Below are 24,444 nucleotides of genomic sequence, written 5' to 3'. Positions count from 1 at the left end.
GTGTGAGAGGGACTCCAACATTATTCAAGCTACACAAATTCTATCCCAGTAATTATCATTCATATGCCCAGGGGCGCAGCAGTCACAGACAATCACAGCATCTCTTAATTCAAAGCATTGCCAGTTGTCTAAAGAATCATTTTGAGATTCTGCTTGCATTTTCAGCTGGACATTAGTTCCAGTTGCTTGTTCTATTATTATAAACACCTGCTATTTCATTTTGCACAGCTGTTGCTTGTCTATCAGCTTTTTTCTTTTTTTTTTTTTTTTTTTAAATGAAAGTAGTCTCATCGAATTAGTCACACTACTGATAATGTATTTCAGATGCAAGTAAGGTTAACATTTTATTGCCTTTTCAAAATGATTTATTTATTTACAAGTTTTATAATGAAACTCAAAATTACAGATACAGAATATGTATAGCCAGAACACATTGTAATTTATGTCCCGGTACAAAGTCATTGAATTAAGTCCCAAAAAATATGACATTTAATTTAACCAGTAGTTTAATTTGTTACATGTTTTCCTGAAATGCATGAGTCTTGGTAGTAGCAGTCACCATTTGTACTTTTTCATGGCCCTGTGTTGTAAAACAATATGAGATTTAAGTTTCCTTGACATTTGTTTGTTATGTTTTTTTCTTCATTCTACTCATCACTAACTCGCCTTGTATGTATGACTACCTGGTGATAATTGACAAAACAAATAGAGGACTGCAAAAACAATACCCCATCACACTTTCTAGCCACTCCCTACAGAAAAAGTGACTCATCCTTATTTATTAATTGGACTTAATCTTACTAATTTTTATTGACTTAAATTAATGCTAAAGTTAAATAAAATGAAAAACCTCAAATAAGGTCCGATCCTGCTCAGAAAAGTCAAACAAAACAAATGAACAAACAAAAGAATAAAATGTCTGATCAGTTACCCTTAAGACAATTTATCAAGAATGTAGAATAGCAGCAAAGATATTTATTAATCTACCACCAAAACAACACAAGCATACTTTGCTGATCAGATACCGCTCTTCCATGTGATGGTGAATGGCTGATCCATAGGTGTAGCCTTTGCAGTAACGTCTACAATCAGTTCCTGATGGGAGAAAAAGCACTGCTTAGTATAAATGTACATTAACATTTCAAAATCCAAATCAGGTTTGTAAGACCTTTTTGTTTCCTCTAGTGTTTCAGTATCCCATTCCCACATCATTTTACTTCCCTATGGCACAGATTGTACATGTACACTTTGTCAGGAAAGATTGTTCAAAATCTGATTTTGTCAATCCATTTTATGCTGTATTCTTATGTTAATGTAAAATGTATTTTCTTGATGTTGTGATGATTCCACATAATATGGTTTGATGTTTACACATTAGTCTATGCTGACGCTGAGGAACCACTTGCATTGAGGAACAATTCCCCCATGGTGCTTTGGAAAGAGATGGCTTATATAACTTTTTTAGTTGTCTGAGTCCAATTGAAATTCTCCCACAGACATTTTGTTTTTCAAATTTCCAGGTTGTTTCCTCTTCTGGATTAGTAACAAAACTCAAAAATAATGTCAATTTTGGAAGGTTAGGGTTAGGGAACACTAGTATACATCATGGCTCTCAATACATGTGAATGTGCAAAAGAAAATTACTTTTCTTTTTCTTTCACAACATACACATTGAACTTGTCCATTACGACTGTTTCCAAAACCATTTTTATTCTGGATCCTTCAAGTTCTCTTTATTTCTTTTAATACAACATTATAAATCTAATTAATCATGTTCTTTCACCACTGTGACAATCAAACACACCCGTCATAGTCCTGATAAGTGCATACAGTGCAAATAATGTCTTTACAGAAGTACTTTATCATTAGCCAAATACATATCACTCCTTTTCTAATCCTTTTTCAAAAACCCGCTGCCTGCACTTTATCTTCAGTTTTCGACATTCTTATTTCAGATTGTTTATTCAATCCAGAATTAACTATTGTGTTTTTGAATTGCTTCAGTTGTTCTAGGTAATTTCTAAATTATTTTTTTTAGATTCAGGAATTCTAATGTCTTAATTCAGCTAAGTTGTTTAAAAGACTGTCCTTCAAATAAATATCCTCAGTCCGTTTGTTTTTTTATTTGTTTGTTTGTTGCTGTGTTATTGTTGTCTTTGTTTATTTCTGATTACAGCTTTTGATAGGCAGGAAACCATTTTTTAAAACACAGTTTTAACCAAACTATATAATCAACACTACTAATTGGACAGCTTAGCTGTGTCAATAGCTATCTGCAGAGAAACAGCTCGCCTTCATGTTAGCCATGGAATAAATTATTGCATACATTATTTTTGCTTGTTTTCTGAGTTTCTTTAAGAGCTGGGACATACCCTCTATTTTTCCAGACATAAATGCTCTACCACATCACACAAGAGTTTTGAGGGTAAATTTTTCCACCGTCATCATTAAAAGAATCCCATTCCTTGTTTTATTCAATACCCCCCAACTCCTCCCAAAAAACAAACAAATAAATAAATAAATAGAAATGTCACATAATAATGATTGAATAATTGTGTCTTAGTATCAATAGGTTGTCTCAATGTCCAATACATTTTTAGACTTTAAATCATTTGCATGTGTCTCATCTTTTTTAAAGCGACAACGTAATGTTTTTCTTTTCCTTTTTTAGTTGCATATTTAATGCAGTTCAACATAAATTTATTAAAGCAGTTAGTGTCAAACTTAAATTATATTTGGCCAGTATTTGTCTTTAGATCATGTGATTGAATTTATGTCATCGTACAGGATTGTCCAATAAAACTTTAAGCTCTATTCTTACGATTGACATCACTGGATGAAAAGGAATTGGTTTAGTTTGATACTAAATTCTCAAAATATATGGTGGGTCAAGTGAAACCACTGTGGTTTCAGAATTTAAATCCAAGTAATATTTTTACCTCAGTCTGAATGTTGTGAACTGGTGTCAACAGATGTGTTGTTCCATCTGCATTTGTCAGAGTCACCTCCGTAATCTTAACATTTCCTGATCCCCAAATTTTCACAACACCCAAATTCAACCGGTCAGCGTTCAGCAAGCCATTATGGATAATGCTGTTGGTCAAGGTATTCTGGAGAAGAAAGAAAAAGTCAAAATTGTACCAAAAAACAAATTTCATATCATCTTCATTTGCTAAATTTTGTTCTGAGCAGTAGATTAATAGACAATCAAAACAATGTACAAAGCTAATCCTAAAAAATAACTTTTCTAACCATATATTGAGAACATAGAGAAGTCCGCCAAGCTTTCAAAACACATAAAAAGGAACTATGTTCATACAAATCCCATATATTCAGTGTTTGTATGCATGAGTAATTTGTATTGTCGGCATACTTGTGTTTTCAGCTTTAGGATATTTACTGATTTTGACACACTCTCCTTTTGGGAAATGTTTTACAACTGTTGATTTTGAGGTGTGACCTCTACATTAAGAGAAAAAACAAACAAACAAACTGTGAGACAAGTATCAAGTATCATTGGTAATGCATTTTCCCATATGTGAATGGTTACATACAGTATGTATACCCTTTAGATATTTCTGTTTATATTTTCACAGGCCTCTTCCAATCTTCACACGAATACAGTTGAAAATACCATTATTTCACCTGGGTGACATCCATAGATTCATATCCCAGTAAGGAAAGCAAGACAGACAGGTTATTCTGACATTGTATGAAAGCATTATTACAGAAGAAATATTTTTGAGAAAATACCCACTTATTTCACAACAAAATTCCATTATGTGATAACAAATTGCATTATATAGAAATGTTGACGAGCCATCAGCAGTTCTTATTCCTTCTTCCTCTTGTTCTTCTTATTATTACTATTGTTACTTTTTTTCATTATTTTTCTGTGTTTCCTCTCTTTATTATTGACATATTTTCATTTCCTTTGGGTGACTGTCTTCATAAAAGTGTCACTGGACTTTGCTGATCCTGTTATTTAGTGTGCTGAGCCATGCAATTCGACTCGAAATAATATTAAGATTTTGGCTCATTAGTTTTAAACTAATTAATGATCACTGACTTGAACCCACCCCCCCAAATCCACCCGAACACTTAATTCATGCATAACCAAACATAAAATCACTGATTATGAAAAATAAACTAGTGTTTATCTCAAAGCATTATTAGCCTTTTTAAAACAGACGTTTTTGTGTTTTCTTAAGAAGGAATCTGTTTAGAACACTCAAATAATTATTTCCACCCCTTTCACTGCTCAAACACACACAAAGTAGCACACAGGGAAACATATACTCCTAATTCAGATAACTATCCAAAATGGCATACAATCTGCTAATCTGCAAGGCAGCACCGGCCTCATTGCCCAACTTATCCTCATCTCCTCACATCTGTCTGTTTTCCCTCTCTCGCACTCTCTCTCCCAAACACACACACACATACACTTCCATCAAATACACAGAACACAAAATTGCAAAAAATACACACTGAGGGTTTCTATCTTTCTCCCTCCACCCCTTGGCTGTCAGACCGTGTGCCTGTTTTATCACTGTGTGAAATTGCTTTGGAATGAGCCTGATGGTAGGCAGAGGACAGCCACAGATGTTTGGCTATGGTGAGTATATGACAGAGAGAGTGTGTGTGTATATTGTAGATATATACATGCATGTGTATTTCTGAATGCAAGCCTGTGCTCAATAATGTCTTTGAGTCTGGGTTAGTCCCATTAGTCCCAGTGATAATGAATTTTCTGTCATATCTGTTTAGAATTCTGATCAAACTCGGCTCTGCTAAACACTCATCTTAGCCCTTGCATTTATATATATTTATATATAATGATGTATCCTTTATTAATCCCTCATGAGGGAAATTTGTGCGGGGAAATTCATTATCTGCAATGAATGTGGCGCATTATCTTCAATGAATCTGCTCAGGGGAGCAGTTAAGGGTTCAGTGTCTTGCTCAACAACACTTCGACACACTCAGAGGAGCCGGGAAACGAACCAGGAATGTTAGGTTCCAAAGAGGATCAATCTATCTATCTATCTATCTAATATATATAATCATAATGATTGAGCATCCATAATTGCTGTTTCTAACACCAAATATTCACTGTTGTCCCACGTAATGGGGGAAGCATTGGAAATCTATCAGCTGAACACAATCTGTTGTTCAGAGCAGCACTTCTAGCTGCACACATTACACAAGAGCCTACAGATAAACACACATATACAGTATATCCACCCATCCATCCATCTATCTTCTATCGCTTATCCCCGCTTAGCCCCGTGACTCAACCCCGGCAGCATCCAAGGTAGAGAGGCCTAGCCTTCCGCCTCCCTGGCCATCTGCTCCAGCTCTTTTGGGGGGATCCTGAGGCATTCCCAGGCCAGCCTGGAGATACAGTCCCTCAAGCTTGTCCTGTCATCCCCAGCGCCTCCTCCCAGCTACACATGACTGGAACACCTCACCAGTGAGTTGTCCAAGCATCCTAACCTAATCTGGCTCCTCTCCACCTGGAGGAGCAGCGACTCTACTCTGGGCCCCTCCTAAATGGCTGAACTCCTAAACCTACCTCTAAAGGAGAGCCTGGGAAACCTGCAGAGGAAAATCATTTTGGCCGCTTGGCAGTAATCCACATCTAAGCAAGCAAAAACCAGATCCATTTCTTTGTATCACTATTTGGGGGGTATACTCAGCCACACCTTGTCTGACCCCTCACCGTAGACCTGCTTGCTTTTGGTCCCCCAATCCCCTTACATCTTAGTTCCTTGGATCATTGGGATGCATAAACCCCTCCACCACAAAAATGTAGAGGTATTGTACAATGCTATTGACTATTTTTTTTAGGTGAGGAACAACACCTTAAAGTTGCCTTTAGCCCAAACAGGGAGCCAGTTTTGCAAGTCCGGCATCCGAGCTATACATTCAAATTTACTTCAAGTCTGAACATGCACTGCTGAATTTAGAACAATATTCAGGCTTTAGACCAGGGGTCGGGAACCTTTTTGACTAGGAGAGCCATAAAAGCCAAATATTTCTAAATATCTAACAACTACTTACTGATGATAAGGCAACAACATTTTCCACAGTCCTCCAAGATTTGTTGAAATCTTCATGTCTTGGAAACCGCACTTGAGTTTCGTCCCTCAAACATTTCACCTCTAATCCAAGGGGCTTCTTCAGTTCTAATGACCTGGGAGTTTCTAAATTTAACTGCTTGGGTTTGGGTCGGGTCTAGGTTAGGGTGGCTCGTTCAAGTAAAGATACTCAAGTCCAGTTGCCTAGAGAAGAATATTTCGACAAGAATTCACCATGACCTGGATGACTGAGATGCTCATGTAGTGATATTCCACAAATTCTGGAAAGAATGGCTCATATGCCTTCTTCCTTTATTTCTTCAACTTTCGGCTTTTCCTTTTAGGGGTCGCCACAGCGAATTAAACTTCTCACTGTATCCTCCTCTCGCACCACCTGCCTTCATATCCTCTCTCACTACGTTCATACATCTTCTCCTTGGTCTTCCCTTTCCTTTCATTCTGACTGATATTCTTCTATTGCATAGTACCCCTGACACTTTTCTCCACCCATTCCAACCTGCTTGAACGCATATATTTGCCTCTTTTCCACACTCTCCGTTGCTCTGGACTGTTGACCCCAAGTACCTGAAATCCACCAACTTCTTGATTTCCACTCCCCGTAGCCTCACAGTTCCACCCGGGCTCCTCTTATTCACACACATATACTCTGTCTTGCTGCAACTAACCTTTATTCCTCTCCTTTCCAGCCTCTCTACATTTTCTCAACCTGTTCTCTGCTGTGTAAACATCATGGTCCACGAAGATTCCTGTCTAACCTCATGTGTCAGCCTGTCCACCACCACTGCAAACAAGACGGGGCACAGAGCTGATCCATGATTGAGTCCTACCACCACCTTGAACTTCTCTGCTTCTCTGTTATCCCTAAAGCAACCAATGTCTCACAGCTAGCATACATGCCTGAAGCAGTCTAGCACACTTCTTTGCGTTCTTTGCTTCTAGGTCTACAAAAACACAATTCAGCTCCCTCTGGCCATCTCTGTACTTCTCTATTAGCATGCTCAAAGCAAATACTGCATCTGTAGTACACTTTCAAGGCATGAAGACATACTGCTATTCACAAATGCTGATTTCTGCTCTCAGTCTAGTTTCCATTACTCTTTCAAATACCTTCATTGTATGGCTCATCAAGTGTATCCCTTTATAGTTCCTGCAATTCTGTACATCCCCCTTATTCTTAAAAATGGGCACCATCACACTTCTCCATTCTTCAGGCATCTTCTCACTCTCTAAGATCCTGTTGAATAATCTATTCAGAAACTCTACTGCTGCCTCTCCGAGACACCTCCACGGCTTCACAGATTTATCATCAGGACCAACTGCCTTTCCAGACCTCATTCTCTTCAATGCATTCCTCATTTCACTTTTCCTAATCTGTGCTACTTTGTGGGCAACAATAGTCACCCCTTTTACCCTTGCCTCTCTTTAACTTTCCACATTCATCAGCTCATCAAAGTACTCTTTCCATATTCCCATCACTCTTCTAGCATCTGTCAATACATTTCCCTCTCTGTCCTTAATCAACCAGGCGTGTTGTACATCCTTTCCATCTTTATCTCTCTGTTTCGCCGACCTCATGATCATTCTGTCCCTCCTTACTTTCAACCAAACATACAAGTCATTGTGCGCCATTTGTTTTGCCTTTGCTACCTTTATCTTTACCTTATGTTGTATCTCCCTGAACTCCTGTCTGTTCTCTTCAGTCCTCTCAGTGTCCCACTTCTTCTTTGCGAACAGCTTTCTCTGTATATACTCCTGCACGTACTCATTCCACTACCAAGTCTCCTATACTACTTTCCTCCAAGTAACACACCAAGTACCCTCCAACCTGTCTCCCTGATAACACTAGCTGTTGTTGTCCAATCATCTGGAAGCTCACCCTGACCACCCAGACCCTTTCTCAACTCCTCCCTGAAAACCATACAATACCCCTCCCTTTTCAGCTTCAACCACATTGTCCTCTGCTACGCCTTTGTCCTCTTGATCTTACTTGTCATCAGAGTCATTCTACAAACCAGCATCCTCTGCTGTCTGGCTACGCTCTCACCCACAACCACACTGCAGTCACTAATCTCTTTCAGGTTACCTCGTCTATACAAGATGTAGTCTACCTGTGTCCTTCTGTCTCCGCTCTTATAAGTTACCCTGTGTTCCTGTCTTTTCTGGAAAAAAAGGTGTTCACTACTGCCATTTCCATCCTTTTTGCAAAATATGCCACCATTTGTCTCTCTGTGTTCCCATCCTGTATACTAAATCTGCCCATCACTTCTTCATTGCCTCAATTGTCTTCACCACAATGGCCATTAAAGTCTGCTCAAATGACCTCTCTCTCATCTCTGGGGATATTCTGCATCACTTCATCTAACTCATTCCAGAATTTCTCCTTCTCCACAAACTCACATCCCACCTGCCAGGCATTTCCACGAACAACATTGAGCATCACACCTTCAATAGGATTCTTAATGCTTAACTTTGGTCATTAGATGTAACATACTCAAAAAGTGAATGACTGCTTATAGTATAAATGCATTAACACTCCGAATTAAGCAAAAAACAGTCAATAGTCTGACTTGACCAACTTGAAATTATTTTTATGAGTATTGCAGTTGATAAAAGACAAGGCATATAGGGAAGAATGTTGGTCATCGTTGAGTTTCAAATTCAACTGAAAAAATAAAAAGATATAAATCTAAATAATAAATTCATAATAAAAAAAAATCAGCTACACCAAGCAAAATTGCTGATGGTACAGAAAAAAAAAGAAACAACTCAAAATAAATAGATTCAGTAATATTTCGCTCATTATTCTTAAAGAGAGAGAAAAAAAAAAAAAACATTTTAATTAAAGACTAATTCAACCACAGCATGCATATTGGTGTGAAATTATAAACAAGTCATTATGAGGAAAAAAATCTTGATTATGTAGCAGTTAAATATGTTTGGGTTTATCTTTGTGTTGACTGAAATACAAACACATTTGTAAGAATAATAAGTACATAATTAATTTTATACACGTAGACGCTGTATACAGAATTTATATTCTCATGAAACATGATCAACCTTTAAAAACTGAGAAGTCTTCTATAAGACTACAAAAATCACATTCGATCCCAGTATATCTGCCAATTTATATACAGTATGTATTTATATAGATAATGTAATATGATTAATATAACATAATTTATCCTTTATTAATCCTCATGGGGAATTTCATTCTCTGCAATTAACCCATCATAGAGAGAGCCATGTTGTAAGCACAGGTCAATACTACTTTTGTTATCATATACATGGAATTGTGTAACAATATGTTATGAACAAGAAAGGGTTTGTGGTTCATGAACTTACTGATTCAACAGCAAATTTGGTCAGCAAAAACTCCTTTCTTCTCACTGTGTCTGAGGAAAGAGAATGACAATGAGTTTTAGATGGTAAAATGGAGACCATAGTGGGACAGAGAAAATAAGACAGTCCTTCATCAAGCTAAAGATTAAATACTGAAGAAATTGATATACTTCTTAAAGCTTAGCTCTTGTAAGCATTTAATGTTTCACAAACAAAGGAATGCTGCATGTTGAGAAACTGTCAAAAGATGACACAATGGAAATCAGAACACCATTATATTTTGGGCTCATATTTGCTTTAGATGAAGAAATGAAAATGTATTGATAACAATAAAATGTATTAGGGATTTATTTAGAGATTAAAGTCAGCTAAGTCATGCAATTAAGTTTATTCTGTTCAGCAAAAAAAAAAAAAAAAAAAACAATCAGAACAAGCTAAGCAATGCAGGGTTTTAAAAATACAGTTGTACAGTAATGTGCACTTTGTAGTGGTTGTAGTAGTAGTAGTAATAATTATAATGATAATTAATTATCAAATAATTATGAAATACTTATAATTGCTTGGAGGAAAAATGGAAATCCAGAGATATAATGCCAGACAAAAAAAAAGGAAAATCTTTTAGCAAATGTGAAAGCAAGAGGCACAGAAAACAAGAAGATATAGAAAGGCTATGCTGCTGCATGAGGGAGATCGAGAAGAGGAGCACAGATAAAAGAGTGATGGAGGAAGCAACACAGCAAATTATTCTAATACTTTCTGTAACTCCCCTCCTTTGTCATCCCTCATCTTCTCTATCGCTCCCACTTCTGTTCCCTAACACAAGCATGCGTTTGACAGAGTACTGCTGCTTCTCATAAAAGTACTTCAGACGCTGATTCTGTTCACATATATCTTGTGGGTATGCATGTGTCTGTTTGTCTATGTGCGTGTGTGTGTATAAATTATATATATGTATATATATATATATATATATATATATATATATAACACGTATAACACATAACACGTTCCTTTAAACATGGTTTTCACATTGAAACGCTCATAACTCATTGCAATGTTCAAAAAAATAACAGAAATTTTATTGATTGGAAATAAATATTGAAAAAAAAACATAATCACTCACAAACAAAGAGAGAAGCAGTAATATTTTTAGGGTCAGGAATTTGAAACACTGGCGTCACATGTTCAACATAGGTAGCCCTGCATCCTGCATTTTTTTCTAAATGGTTTCAGCAAAATGCACCTTTTACATTTGAGACAGCTGAATAATGTGAGATTTGATAACTGACAATAACAAATGCAAATCTTTTATCATCCATTTAAATCATCCAGTTTTCTACCTAGCATGCCCCTCATACATGGAGTCAATTCTTCTCCTTTCGGCTGTTCCCTTCAGGGATCGCCACAGCAAATTAACCCTCTCCATCTAACCCTATTATCTGTATCCTCCTCTCTCACAACAAATACCTTCATATCCTCTTTCACTATGTCCATCAATCATCTCCTTGGTCTTCCTCGAGACCTCCTGCCTGGCAGCCCCGATTCCAGCATCCGTCTACTAATATATTAACTTTCTCTCCTCTGTACATGACCGAACCATCTCAGTCTGGCTTCTCTGACCTTCTCTCCAAAACATCTAACATGAGCCGTCCTTCTGATACACTCATTCCTGATCCTATCCATCCTGATCACTCCCAAAGAGAACTTTGGCATTTTCATCTCTGCGAACTCTTGCTCTATCTCCTGTCTTTTTGTCATTGGCCATACAGCATCGCTGGTCTCACCACTGTCTTGTACACCTTTTCTTTCGTTCTGGCTGATAGTCTTCTATCCCATGGAACCCCCGACACTGTTCTCCACCCATTCCAACCTGCTTGAACCCATCTCTTCACGTCTTTTCCACACTCTCTGTTGCTCTGGACAGTCGACCCCAAGTACTTGAAATCCTTCAACTTCTTGATCTCCACTCCCTCCACTGCCTTTCTCATTTCACTTTTACGAATCTGTGCTACTTTGAGGTCTGCAATTGTCACCTCTTCTACCCTTGCCTCTCTTTAACTTTCCACACTCATCAGCTCTTCACTGTCCTTAATCACCCGAACCTGTTGTAAACCCTTTCCATCTTTATCCCTGATGTTTCGCCAACCTCAAGATCATTCTGTACCTCCTTACTTTCAACCAAACATACAGGTCATTGTATGCCATATGTTTTGCCTTTGCTACCTCTATCTTAATCTTAGGTTGTATATCTCCGTACTCCTGTCTATTTTCTCAGTGTCTCACTTCTTCTTTGCTAACTGCTTTCTCTGTACATACCCCTGCACTCCCTCATTCGACCACCAAGTCTCCTTATCTACTTTCCTTCCAAATGACACACCAAGCACCCTCCAAACCGTCTCCCTGATAGCACTAGCTGCCTTCCTCACTTCACTTTTACTAATATGTGCTCCTTTGTGGTCAGCAATGGTCACCTCTTTTGCCCTTGCCTCTCTTTAACTTTCTACATTCATCAGCTCTTCAATGTACTCTTTCTATTGTCCCAAAAATCTTCTAGCATCAGTCAATACATTTTCCTCTCTTCTTCTCTTCCCTCCCTTGATCACCCGGACGTGTTGTACACCCTTTCCATCTTTATCTTTCTGTTTTGCCAACCTATACAGATCATTCTCTCCCTCCTTACTGTCCAAACGATCACACAGGTCATTGTACGCCCTTTGTTTTGCCTTTTTGTTACATATATCTTTAACCTACATTGTATCTCCCTGTACTCCTGTCTGTTCTCATCAGTCCTCTCAGAATCCCACTTGTTTTTTGCTAACTGCCTTCTCTGTATATACTCCTGCACTTCCTAATTCCACCACCAAGTCTCCTTATCAACTTTCCTTTTGGGTGACACACCAACTACTCTTCTACCTGTCTCCCTGATAACACTTGTTATAGTTGTACAACCATCTGGAAGCTCTCCCTGACCATCCAGAGCCTTTCTCAACTCCTCCCTGAAAACCATACAACCCTCCTCCCGTTTCAGCTTCCATTATTTTGCCCTCTTCTCTGCCTTTGTCCTCTTGATCTTCCTTGTCACCAGAGTTATCCTACAAACCACCAAACACTCCTGTCTGGCTGTGTTCTCATCTACAAGTACTTTGCAGACACTGGTCTCTTTCAGGTTACCTTGTCAAAATGTAGTCTACCTGCGTGCTCCTACCTCCGCTCTAATAACTTACCCTATGTTCCTGTCTTGTGGAAAAAGGTGTTAATTACTGCCATTTTCATCCTTTTTGCAAAATCTACCACCATCTGTCCCTCTGCATTCTAATCCTGTATACAAAATCTGACCATCACTTCTTCATCCCCTCAATTGTTTTCCCAAAGTCTGCTCAAATTACCACTCTATCATCTCCGGAGATATTCTGCATCACTTCATCTAGCTCATTCCAGAATTTCTTCTTATCCTCAAACCAAATCTGCCCATCACTTCTTCATCTCCTCTATTGCCTTCACCAACATGCCCATTAAAGTCTGCTCCAATTACCACTCTCTCATCACTGGGGATATTCTCCATCACTTTGACTCATTTCTGAACTTCTCCCTCTCTTCAAATTCACATCCCACTGGGCTTAGCCACTAACAACATTGACCATCACACCTTTGATTTCCAGTTTCAGACTCATAAATCTATCTGACATTCTTTTCACCTCTAGAACATTCTTAACAAACTCCTCCTTCAAGATAACTCCTACTCCATTTCCCTTCATGTCAGTACAACGATAGTACAACTTAAAGCCTGCTCCTAAGCTTCTAGCCTTACTTCCTTTCCACCTGGTCTCCTGGACAAACAGTAGATCCACTTTCCTTCTATGCATCATGTCGACCAACTCTCTACCTTTTCCTATCATAGTCCTGATATTCAAAGTCCCTACTTTCAGTCTCTTGCCTTTCCTCTTCTCTCTCTGCTTCCGAACACGCCTTCCTCCTCTCCTTCTTTGACCTACAGTAGCCCGATTTTCATTAGTTCCCTATGGTCATCGGAACCAATGGCCATCTGATTGAATCTGGTTATTATGGTTGATTTGCATGTTTGGTTTTGGCAAAAGTTTTACGCTGGATGCCCTTCCCGACGCAACCCTCTGCATTTATCCGGGCTTGGGACCAGCACAGGGAGACACTGGCCTGTAAATTACAAAGTCACACTCCATAACAAAACACGCAAAAACAATGAAAATACTTTTTTCTTATTATGGGTGATCAGTATTGTTCTTTTGCTTACCAATTCCTTCTCCATCATCCCAGAAAAAAGATCCTTGGGCATGCCCACTGTCATCCAGGGCAACAATCAGTCCTAAAGGATTCCTCCGACTTAAAAAACAAAAATGTATTATTTAATTTATTTATCTATCTAATGAAAAATATTCAAGTAAATGTAAGGAAGGCTTAAAACACTATACAGTGTGCAAGGACATCAGTCCCCTTTTAATAATTTAACACACATTGGCTTTATTATCAGTTCTCCAACCTTATATCTGACATTTTGACGTTTTTGCTATCCATAATATACATTATCTCCTACAGAAGAACTGAATAAAAAAAGAATAAACAGACTTCAAGTTATAAATAATGTCAATGCATGTAATTACCAGAATATCGTACTTTACCTGTAATATGTTGTGTTCTCTGGTTTCTGCCAGGGTAAGATATAACCTCCTCTTACATGAAGATTGATATGATCCATAGGTGTTGGCATAGAAACCATAAGGCCACGTACTCCGACTTCTTTGGCCTAATGAAACAAGCAATAATTACAATATATTGAGATTTTATAAATACTCAATCAAATCTATCCTTTTTTTCATATTCGCCTTGTTGTGGTAAATTAGAATTTGCAAATTCACACACACACACACACACACACACACACACACACACACACACACACACACACACACACACACACACACACACACACACATGCACATACAGAGAGGGAGAGACAGAGGGGCTGTAACCTCTTTGTAATTTTATTATATAATTGATGTTTAACTATGCAAAGACATAAAATGGGCTCATTTTTACCTTGATATCAACAAAATCACAGCAAACCTAAAACCTGATTTAGAAATCATTCATATTCTCATGTACTCTGGAAATAATTATGTCCTGTCCCTATTCAGGTACTTTTAAAATATAAAGAACTAACAGCCTAAATCCTTGACCTGAACATTTGTTGGTGTAAAGATTCCAGAAAAAGAGGTTAATTGGTACATCAATTTACAGGTTGATAATTATAGTAATTGCTAAACTGACAAACATTAATTTAAGTCTGTTAGAGCACAGACCTTGTGTCTTACATATTACAGTTTTAAAACTGTGATCAGCACTTTTTTCATCATTTCTTACTGAAATTAATTTAGTTGAATTTTATTGCTAGACAACAAAATTAAGTCCATAACAAATTCTGGTGACATAGTTAAGAGAACTGTTATTAAAGGAATTCTGCGATTGCTAGTTAAGATCAGGATGATTAACTATAAGGATAATCAAAAGTGCTTCTACTCACTACTCAAGCAGCACACGGTCTTTTACTGTTAGGGAAATAATTATATATGGTTTCTTTTTCTTTTCCTGTCTTCAAAAGATAGCAATGTTTGTATTCTGGCCAGAGAAGCCAGATAGTTTGAGAGAGAGAAGTCAGAGAACCCATCTTTGTCAAAGAAAAAAACACATCTCTGAACAGGGGAGAAGGCCTCAGACACAATTCTACATAATTAGCCACCATAACTTAGACCCTCCCCAAACTCTGGTAGATATATTTAGAAACTCCCGCCACAGGTCATTAGAACTGAAGAAGACTCTTGGATGAAAGGTGAAATGTCTTCAAGGGAAGAAATTCAAGTCTAGTTGCCACAAGATGCAGATTTTGACAAGAATTCATTGTCACTAAACCACACAGCATTACTGGTCTTACCACTGTCATGCATACTTTCTTTTAATTTTGGCTGATACTCTTTCATCACATTCACAAATGGTTTCTAAATGTAATAATATAGAGATTATCTAGTTCTTAATATGCATTTTAGACATACCGTTTCCACCAAATTTAAGGCAATTGTATATTCAAACACATTAATTATAGATCAAATCTGACTTTTCATCAAAGCTATGATTGCATGCTTCACATGTATGAGGTCCTTGGCTCAATCCCCAGCATCTCCATTGTAAGTCGCTTTGGATAAAAGCGTTTGCCAAATGACTGACTGTATTCGTATAAATACTATAGGCAAAAACACACTCATTCTATTGTTGAACATATAGACCATTTGACTTTAGATCCGTGTTTCCTCAAAAAGTGTAATAATAATAATGAGACATAAGAGCTACATTTCAAGTAGTGATAACTTCATCTGTATATTTGCAATTCTTATTGACTCACCGTGTGGTAGTCATACCATCGAGCATTAGGAACATATCCATCCACACTTCTAGCTCCCTGTAAAATACATGTTTTTAGCAAGTTTCAGGCATTCTAATTGAAAATGGAAAAAGTGAAGTTCAATAGACAGCAGTGATAGAATAGATTGTCAGTACCTGGTCGAGAGCAGGGGTGATAAGTAGGGCTGGCCCCCAAAGGAACTGTTTGTGAATATCCCAAGTTTTCTTATCATTTACAAATCTGACATATGAGGAGAAACACTGGCATTAATAAGGTTGACAGGATTTTAAGAATAAGAATAAGAATAAGAACAACTTTATTAATCCCGAAGGAAATTGCAGTGCCAGAGTTACAGAAAATATAACAGTAATAAATAATAAAAGAAAGGCAGAATTAGAAATAAAATAAACTATAAACTATAAAGTGTTTCAGTGAAACTATAAAGTGTCTTAGTAAGCAGTGATAAAACTATAAGTGTCTTAGTAACAATTTGAAGATATTCTCATTTGTGTTTCAAATTGCCTTGTAACCTGGAAAGCACATGCTACCTGGAGCCTGCTTAAAAAGATTTTTTCTGTTTTTTTGGACCTTTTAAATTGTACACTTCATTCAGTGTACTTTTTCTGTATACCTTTCCTGGATATTGTAATCTTGACTATGCTTTCGATGGTATAATACACCATGTATTTCTCTGTGGCGTTGCCATTGAGCATCAAAGTTCTTCTTCTACTTTCGGCTTTTCCCTTCAGGAGTTGCCGCAGCGAATCAATCTTCTTCATCTAACCCTATTCTCTGTATCCTTCTCTCTCACACCAATTACCTTCATATCCTCTCTCACTACATCGATAAATCTTCTCCTTGGTCTTCCTCGAGACCTCCTGCCTGGCAGTCCCGATTCCAGCATCCGTCTACAAATGTTCTCACCATCCCTTCTCTGTACATGACTGAACCATCTCAGTCTGGCTCCTCTAACCTTCTCTCCAAAACATCTAACATGTGCTGTTCCTCTGATAGGCTCATTTCTGATTCTGTCCCTCCTGGTCACTCCCAAAGAGAACCTCAACATCCTCATCACTACAACCTCTAGTTCTGCCTCCTGTCTTTTCATCATTGTAACCGTTTCTAGGCCATACAGCATAGCTGGTCTCACCACTGTTTTGTACACCTTCCCTTGCTTTTTGTACCCCAAGTTAACATCCGTTATTTCCTTTATTTTCTGTCTTGTCACTACCTCATCTACTTTGTAGTGCCTTCTCACAGATTTGATTTCAGTCTTTTAATGTTTCACTAGTGACAGTTAATCAGTCTTCATCAGCCTTGCTTTTCCCTTGTGTGTCCAACAAATTAGCTTTCAATCTATCATAATGCTGTGCACCTGTTTCTTCCCCTGTGAGTTGTTGACTTTGTTTTATTTCGGACTTTCTGCTCCATCCATTGTCTGATTACAAATGTTAACTGACTGATTTAGATTTATTTCCATGATTCCCACAGCTAGTTTCCAAGTTTTGTCATTTCAAGTCTCATGAGACATATTAACCCTCCCCCCCGACACATATACACATTTTAACAACATTTTTTACTGTATTTCTTTTAACATTTCAAGATAAGTCTGCAATTAGTTTTTCATAGCTTAAATGTCCAATTTGGCCTTTATAGCCTGGCTACAAAAATGCCAGTCCCTATCGTTTTGGGAAACGAATTTGTCCACTATGATGATTCAACTTTGACAAAAGGGAAAGTATTACAAATAAGATTCTCTTAAGTTATTACTAATTTTTTGTAAGTTAAATAATAATACTAATACTACTACTACTACTACTACTACTAATAATAATAATAATAATAGAAGCAGCAACCACAACAACAAGGGATTAATGAAATTCTACCTGGTGTCATCCCACCAAATCTCAGTATAATAATAATAAAAAAACAAACAAAAACAAAACATGTTTTTTTTTGTTTTTTTTTTACTTAAGTAAGTGATGATATTTTTGCACAAATATTAACAAATAATACCCAGCCGTGTCCTTACTTACTCATGCAAAAGTGGTCGGACAACTGTGCTACCCTTGGTATGTGCTTCAAACATTAGTGTATAAAGGTATGGCAGGAGGGTGTATCGAATGTTTAGGACATCCCGTGATGCTTCAGCAAAGGTGGAGTTCCAGGCCACAGGATCTTGTCTCTGGAAAATGGAAAAAAAAAATATATTAACCATTATATCAACATCATCTATCAGCATAATAACAATTGTTATAACAAACAGTAAGATTAAAATGTGGTTATGAGTTAAAAGGAAAAGGCAATCATTAATAAAAAGCAACACCAATGATGACCTCAACTTAAACACATTTAGTCACTGTGAAATATAAATTGGTAAATGCCAAATGGGAAATAGCCGGACTGTGCATCTTCCAGATAGCAGCTGGGGTTTAAGGATTCTCTTATTTCTTTCCATAGTATATAAAGCACAATGTGGACTTTGCCACAAATGTAGGCCTTCAACATTATGAGAAGAGGTCATTACCAACATCAACAACAATGAAAACAATTACTTAAGTATGTCCACTCTCAAAAGGCAGAGATTCTCAATTTCATAAGAATAAAGAAATTAAGAGGCCAGAAAAAAAATGTATTTATACAACAATACATAATGTGCTATAATTGAACTTGTTTGTAATTAAACCTTTTAGAAAACCAACTCGATCATATCTTTAGGATACCACTGGATGCAAAGGAGTTCTGTAATAATGGTAATTCACCAACTCTGTCACGTGTTCTTCTTCTCGTTTCGTCTTTTCCCTTCAGGGGATGCCACAGCGAATCAACCCTCTCCATCACACTATCTAACTCTCACTACGTCTATAAATCTTCTCCTTGGTATTCCTTGAAATCTCCTGACTGGCAGCTCCAATTCTAGCATCTGTCTACCAATATATTCACTATCACTACTCTGTACATGACCGAACCTTCTCAGTCTGGCTTCTCTGACCTTCTCTCCAAAACATCTAACATGAGCCGTCCCTCTGATAGACTCATTCCTGATCCTATCCATCCTGGTCACCCCCAAAGGGAACTTTGGCATTTTCATCTCTGCGACCTCCAGCTCTGCCTCCTGTCTTTTTGTCATTGGAACTATTTCTAGGCCATACAGCATCGCTGGTCTCACCACTGTCTCTGGCTGATAGTCTTCTATAACATAATTACATAACATAATTCCCCTGACTTTTATCCACCCATTCAAACCTGCTTGAACCCGTCTCTTCACCTCTTTTCCACACTCTCCGTTGCTCTGGACAGGCGACCCCAAGTACCTGAAATCCTCCAACTTCTTGATCAACTTCTCAACCTGTATTCCTATCTGCAGATCACAATGTCATCTGGAAACATGATGGTCCATGTTGATTCCTGTCTAACCTCATCCGTCAGCCTGTCCATTATCGTTGCAAACGAGAAGGGGCTCAGAGCTGATCCCTGGTGGGAGTCCCAACCTCCACTTTGAACTTCTCTGTTATCAATATACCACGTACCACGTACCACTGTCTCACAGCTAGCATACATGTTCTGGACCAGTGTAACATACTTCTCTGCCTCTCCAGATTTCCTCATACAAGACCAGAGCTCCTCTCTTGGTACCCTGTCATATGCTTTTTCTAGGTCTACAAAAACACAATGCAAGTCCCTCTGGCCTTTTCTGTACTTCTCTGTTAGCATTCACAAAACAAATACTGCATCTGTAGTACTCTTGCTAGACATGAAGCCGTATTGCTGTTCACAAATGCTGATTTCTGCTATCAGTCAAGTTTCCACTACTCTTTCCCATAACTTCATGGCATGGCTCATCAACTTTATCCCTCTATAATTGTTGCAATTTTGCAAATCCCCCTTCTTCTTAAAAATCGGCACCGTCACACTCTGTCTCCATTCTTCAGGCATGTTCTCACTCTCTAAGATCCTGTTGAATAATCTAGTCAGAAACTCTACCGCTGCCTCTCCTAGACACTTCCACACCTCCACAAGTATATCTTCAGGACCCACTGCCTTTCCACTCTTCATCCGCTTCACTGCCTTTCTTGTTTCACTTTTACTTATCTGTGCTAATTTGAGGTCTACAATTGTCACCTCTTCTACCCTTGCCTCTCTTTAACTTTCCACACTCATCAGCTCTTCACTGTCCTTAATCACCCAAAACTGTTGTAAACCCTTTCCATCTTTATCCCTGAGGTTTCGCCAACCTCAAGATCATTCTGTACCTCTTTACTTTCAACCAAACATACAAGTCATTATAGCCATATGTTTTGCCTTTGCTACCTCTATCTTAATCTTAGGTTGTATATTTCTGTACTATCTGTTCTCTCAGTGTCCCACTTCTTTGCTAACTGCTTTTTCTGTACTCCTGCACTCCCTCATTCGACCACCAAGTCTCCTTATCTACTTTCCTTCCAAATGACACACCAAGTACTCTCCTACCTGTCACCCTGATAACACTAGCTGCCTTCCTCACTTCGCTTTTACTGATCTGTGCTTTACTGATCTGTTACTGAGAGGCAAGGGTAAAAGAGGTGACCATTGTTGACCACAAGGGATTGTGGTCAACAATGGTCACCTCTTTTACCCTTGCCTCTCTTTAACTTCCCACATTCATCAGCTCTTCAATGTACTCTTTCTATTGTCCCAACAATCTTCTAGCATCTGTCAATACATTTTCCTCTCTTCTTCTCTTCCCTCCCTTGATCACCCGGACGTGTTGTACACCCTTTCCATCTTTATCTTTCTGTTTTGCCAACCTATATAGATCAATCTCTCCCTCCTCACTGTCCAAACGATCATACAGGTCATCGCACGCCCTTTGTTTTGCCTTCCCTACCTCTATCTTTACCCTAAATTGTATCTCCTTGTACTCCTGTCTGTTCTCTTCAGTCCTCTCAGAATCCCACTTGTTTTTTGCTTACTGCCTTCTCTGTATATACTCCTGCACTTCCTAATTCCACCACCAAGTCTCCTTATCTACTTTCCTTCCAGATGACACACCAAGTACTCTCCTACCTGTCTCCTGATAACACTTGTTATAGTTGTACAATCATCTGGAAGCTCTCCCTGACCATCCAGAGCCTTTCTCAACTCTTCCCTGAAAACCATACAACCCTCCTCCCGTTTCAGCTTCTATTACTTTGCCCTCTTCTCTGCCTTTGTCCTCTCGATCTTCCTTGTAACCAGAGTTATCCTACAATCCACCATCCACTGCTGTCTGGCTGTGTTCCCACCTACAAGTACTTTGCAGACACTGATCTCTTTCAGCTTATCCCGTCTAGACAAGATGTAGTCTACCTGCATGCTCCTACCTCCGCTCTTATAAGTTACCCTTTGTTCTTGTCTTTTCTGGAAAAAAGTGTTCAGTACACCCATTTCCGTTCTTTTTGCAAAATCTACCACCATCTGTCCCTCTGCATTCTAATCCTGTATACCAAATCTGCCCATCACTTCTTCATCCCCTCAATTGTCTTCACAAAGTCTGCTCAAAGAACCACTCTATCATCTCTGGGGATATTCTGCATCAATTCATCTAGCTCATTCCAGAATTTTTTCTTATCCTCAAACGCACATACCACCTGCAGGCTATAGCCACGAACAACATTGAGCATCACACCTTCAATTTCCAGTTCCAGACTCATAAGTCTATCTGACATTCTTTTCCCCTCCAGAGCATTCCTGACAAACTCTTCTTACAAGATAAGTCCCACTCCATTTCTCTTGTTGTCAATACCATGATAGTACAACTTAAAGCCTACTCCTAAGCTTCTAGCCTTACTACCTTAAAACAAGGTCTCCTGGATACACGGTATGTCCACTTTCCTTCTCCGTATCATGTCAACCAACTCTCAACCTTTTCCTGTCATAGTCGCAATATTTACAGTCCCTACTCTCAGTCCCAGGCTCTTTCCTTTCGTCTACTCTTTCTGCTTCTGAACACGCCTTTTTCCTCTCCTTCTTTGATATAGCACAGTAATTTAATTTGCACATTATGAGTCTCTCTCCTTCATCAGTGTAAGCTGAACATAGGGCATGGACTAATATTATGCCCTGCAGACTCCCTTTGCTCCACATTTATAAAAGGCAGACCTACACTACACTCAGTTTAATCTTAATCTAAAACATTGTCACAGTAAACTTAAAACAGTAAACAATTTCCGCAAAGTAACATTTTCTTCTGATGCTGTATCAACCCATTTAGGTAAATGCCCTCAGGTTAAAACTTATAAAAGTGCAGCATGTAAGAGTATTTATTTATTTATTTTATTGTCATTGCTGTTTAATCTAACAATGTTGTCAAACCAAACAAGATACCAAAATATGTGACAATGTGCTTTTAAGTAAATACGTAATCACCATACTCTTGAGCAATGTTCCCTCTAATTTTTCATATATCTGGTCATACAAATGTCTAGTAGAAGACCAAAGCGAAGATTTATGGATGTGGTGAGAGAGGATATGAAGGCAGTTGGTGTGAGAGAGGAAGATACAAAGAATAGAGTTAGATGGAGAAGGTTGATTCGCTGTGGAGACCCCTGAAGGGAAAATTCAAAACGAGAAGAGGATTTTTGATGCTCAATGGCAACGCCAAATATAGAAATACATGGGCTATTATACCATAGAAAGCACAGTCAAGATTACAAAATTAGGGCAAGGTATACAGAAACAGTACACTGAAGTGTACAATTAAAAGACTCAAAATGAGTGAAAAAATATTTTTAAGTGGGCTGCAGGTAGGATGAGTTTTCCAGGTTATAACGATATTGGGAACACAAACGAGCATGTCTTCAAATCCGGTCAACCTTATTAGTGCCAGTGTTTCTCCTCGTGTCTGATTTGTAAATAATAAAAATACTCGGGATCAATGTTCCCTCGAATTTTTCATATGTCTGGGCATACAGACAACCTTGCTTAGCACACTGAGGACCACTATGAGCAACATTAGATATGCACGCTGTGGCCACACATCAGTATCACACCAAGGATCATAGTTTCCATTTATTCCTTATTTATCTATTTAAACTTGCGTACTACTTTAGCTTTGTTGCATGTTTTGCAGAGAATAACTTTCTGACTCGAAAAAGAAGAAATCTCACCCAGTTTCACCCCTTGTTCTTTTATTTGCACAAACACCGACAGCCATTCCAACTTAAAAGAACCGCATTTCATTTTTACTTTGGTTTGAATAGTGGACTTGCTCATTTCACTATAACAAGGGGTTAGCATTAGCGTCACTTAACCCCGCCACACTGTTATTATTGTCATATAGTGTGTATGAGCAGAGCACGTGCGCAAATACTGTCAATGCTGTGATTGGCCGCGTAGCATAATTGCATCATGTCGTATGATTTGCTGGACAAATCCATCACCCATCACCCACTGAAGTGTACAGCAAAATGATACAGAAAAAAAAAAAAAAAAATTATATCTAATTCATTTTCAGTGCGCTCACTCCGCTGGATAGATTTTCTTGTGCGCTGAGAGTGTGTGAGCAGTGCGCATTTGCGCAGTTGGGCAGCTTACATTGCTCTTGAGCAGATACGGTTAAACAGAATTTTTGATTGACCAGTCTTCTCTGTGTATTGGTTTGCTCCAGACAGAAAATGAAGAACACCTGTTCACTAATTTGATATTTAATTCAAGATTGTAAGTCATACACAGTTTCGGTATTTTGCGTTTGCTGTGCAAACAAATATTTTTTTTTTTACTGCGAACTGCAAAATTCTCGCAGTAAATATCCCTGCCGTCATTGGTGTGCCACTGCCACTGGTGTGCTACATTTTGTTTAACTCAATAAAAGTTACGTGAGAGTTTGGACTATGACAGGAAAAGGTAGAGAGTTGGTCGACATGATGCAGAGAGAGAAAGTGGACTGGTCTCCTGGACTGTGTGTCCAGGAGACCTGGTTAAAAGGTAGTAAGGCTAGAAGCTTAGGAGTAGGCTTTAAGTTGTACTATTATGGTACTGACAAGAAGAGAAATGGAGTAAGAGTTATCTTGAAGGAGGAGTTTGTTAGGAATGTTGTAGAGGTGAAAAGAATGTCAGATAGACTTATGAGTCTGGAACTGGAAATTGAAGGTGTGATGCTCAATGTTGTTAGTGGCTAAGCCCAGTGGGATGTGAATTTGAAGAGAGGGAGAAGTTCAGGAATGAGTTAGACGAGGTGATGGAGAAATGAGGGAGTGCTAATTTGTGCAGATTTCAATGGACATGTTGGTGGAGGCAGAAGAGTGGATCATAAGCTTCCTTACCAACAGATTCCATAGGGTTCTGGCGAACAACATCTTCTCCGACACTGTCTTCACCTCCACCGCCTCAATACAAGGCTGCATCCTGTCACCCCTGCTCATAGTCCTCTACACTAATGACTGCAGGTCCACCCAACAGGACTGCCACCAGGTTAAGTTTGGTAATGTCTCTGTCCTCCTGTCCCTGTCATCTGGTCCTTGACCATGGTTCAGCCCCCCAGGACTTCACACTCAGGTGGGAACCCTCTAGCCTGAAGCTCAATGTGATCAAGACTAAGGACATGGACATGGTTGA

The 24,444-nt window shown here is 38.5% G+C and overlaps 1 protein-coding gene across 1 annotated transcript in view; it reads right to left on the bottom strand.

Annotated features, from left to right (window-relative positions):
- Positions 1-328: 328 nt before the first annotated feature.
- The window catches only part of si (sucrase-isomaltase), a 116,736-nt gene continuing 92,620 nt past the window's right edge, over positions 329-24,444 (bottom strand). The window contains exons 42-49 of the mRNA XM_086164385.1: positions 17,907-18,055; positions 16,026-16,110; positions 15,871-15,927; positions 14,096-14,220; positions 13,711-13,799; positions 9,447-9,496; positions 2,940-3,110; positions 329-1,095 (exon numbers count right to left, since the gene is read on the bottom strand). Coding sequence (XP_086020511.1) covers positions 1,018-1,095; positions 2,940-3,110; positions 9,447-9,496; positions 13,711-13,799; positions 14,096-14,220; positions 15,871-15,927; positions 16,026-16,110; positions 17,907-18,055 — 804 coding nt within the window. The 3' untranslated portion in view covers positions 329-1,017. The remainder of the gene's footprint in view (positions 1,096-2,939; positions 3,111-9,446; positions 9,497-13,710; positions 13,800-14,095; positions 14,221-15,870; positions 15,928-16,025; positions 16,111-17,906; positions 18,056-24,444) is intronic.

The sequence above is a fragment of the Fistularia commersonii genome, chromosome 18 (genome assembly GCF_037954325.1).
Source record: "Fistularia commersonii isolate RoL2024-O1a breed Wild chromosome 18, RoL_Fcom_v1.0, whole genome shotgun sequence".
In the NCBI taxonomy this organism is placed as follows: domain Eukaryota; kingdom Metazoa; phylum Chordata; class Actinopteri; order Syngnathiformes; family Fistulariidae; genus Fistularia; species Fistularia commersonii.
This window is presented reverse-complemented; position numbering and strand designations above follow the sequence as displayed.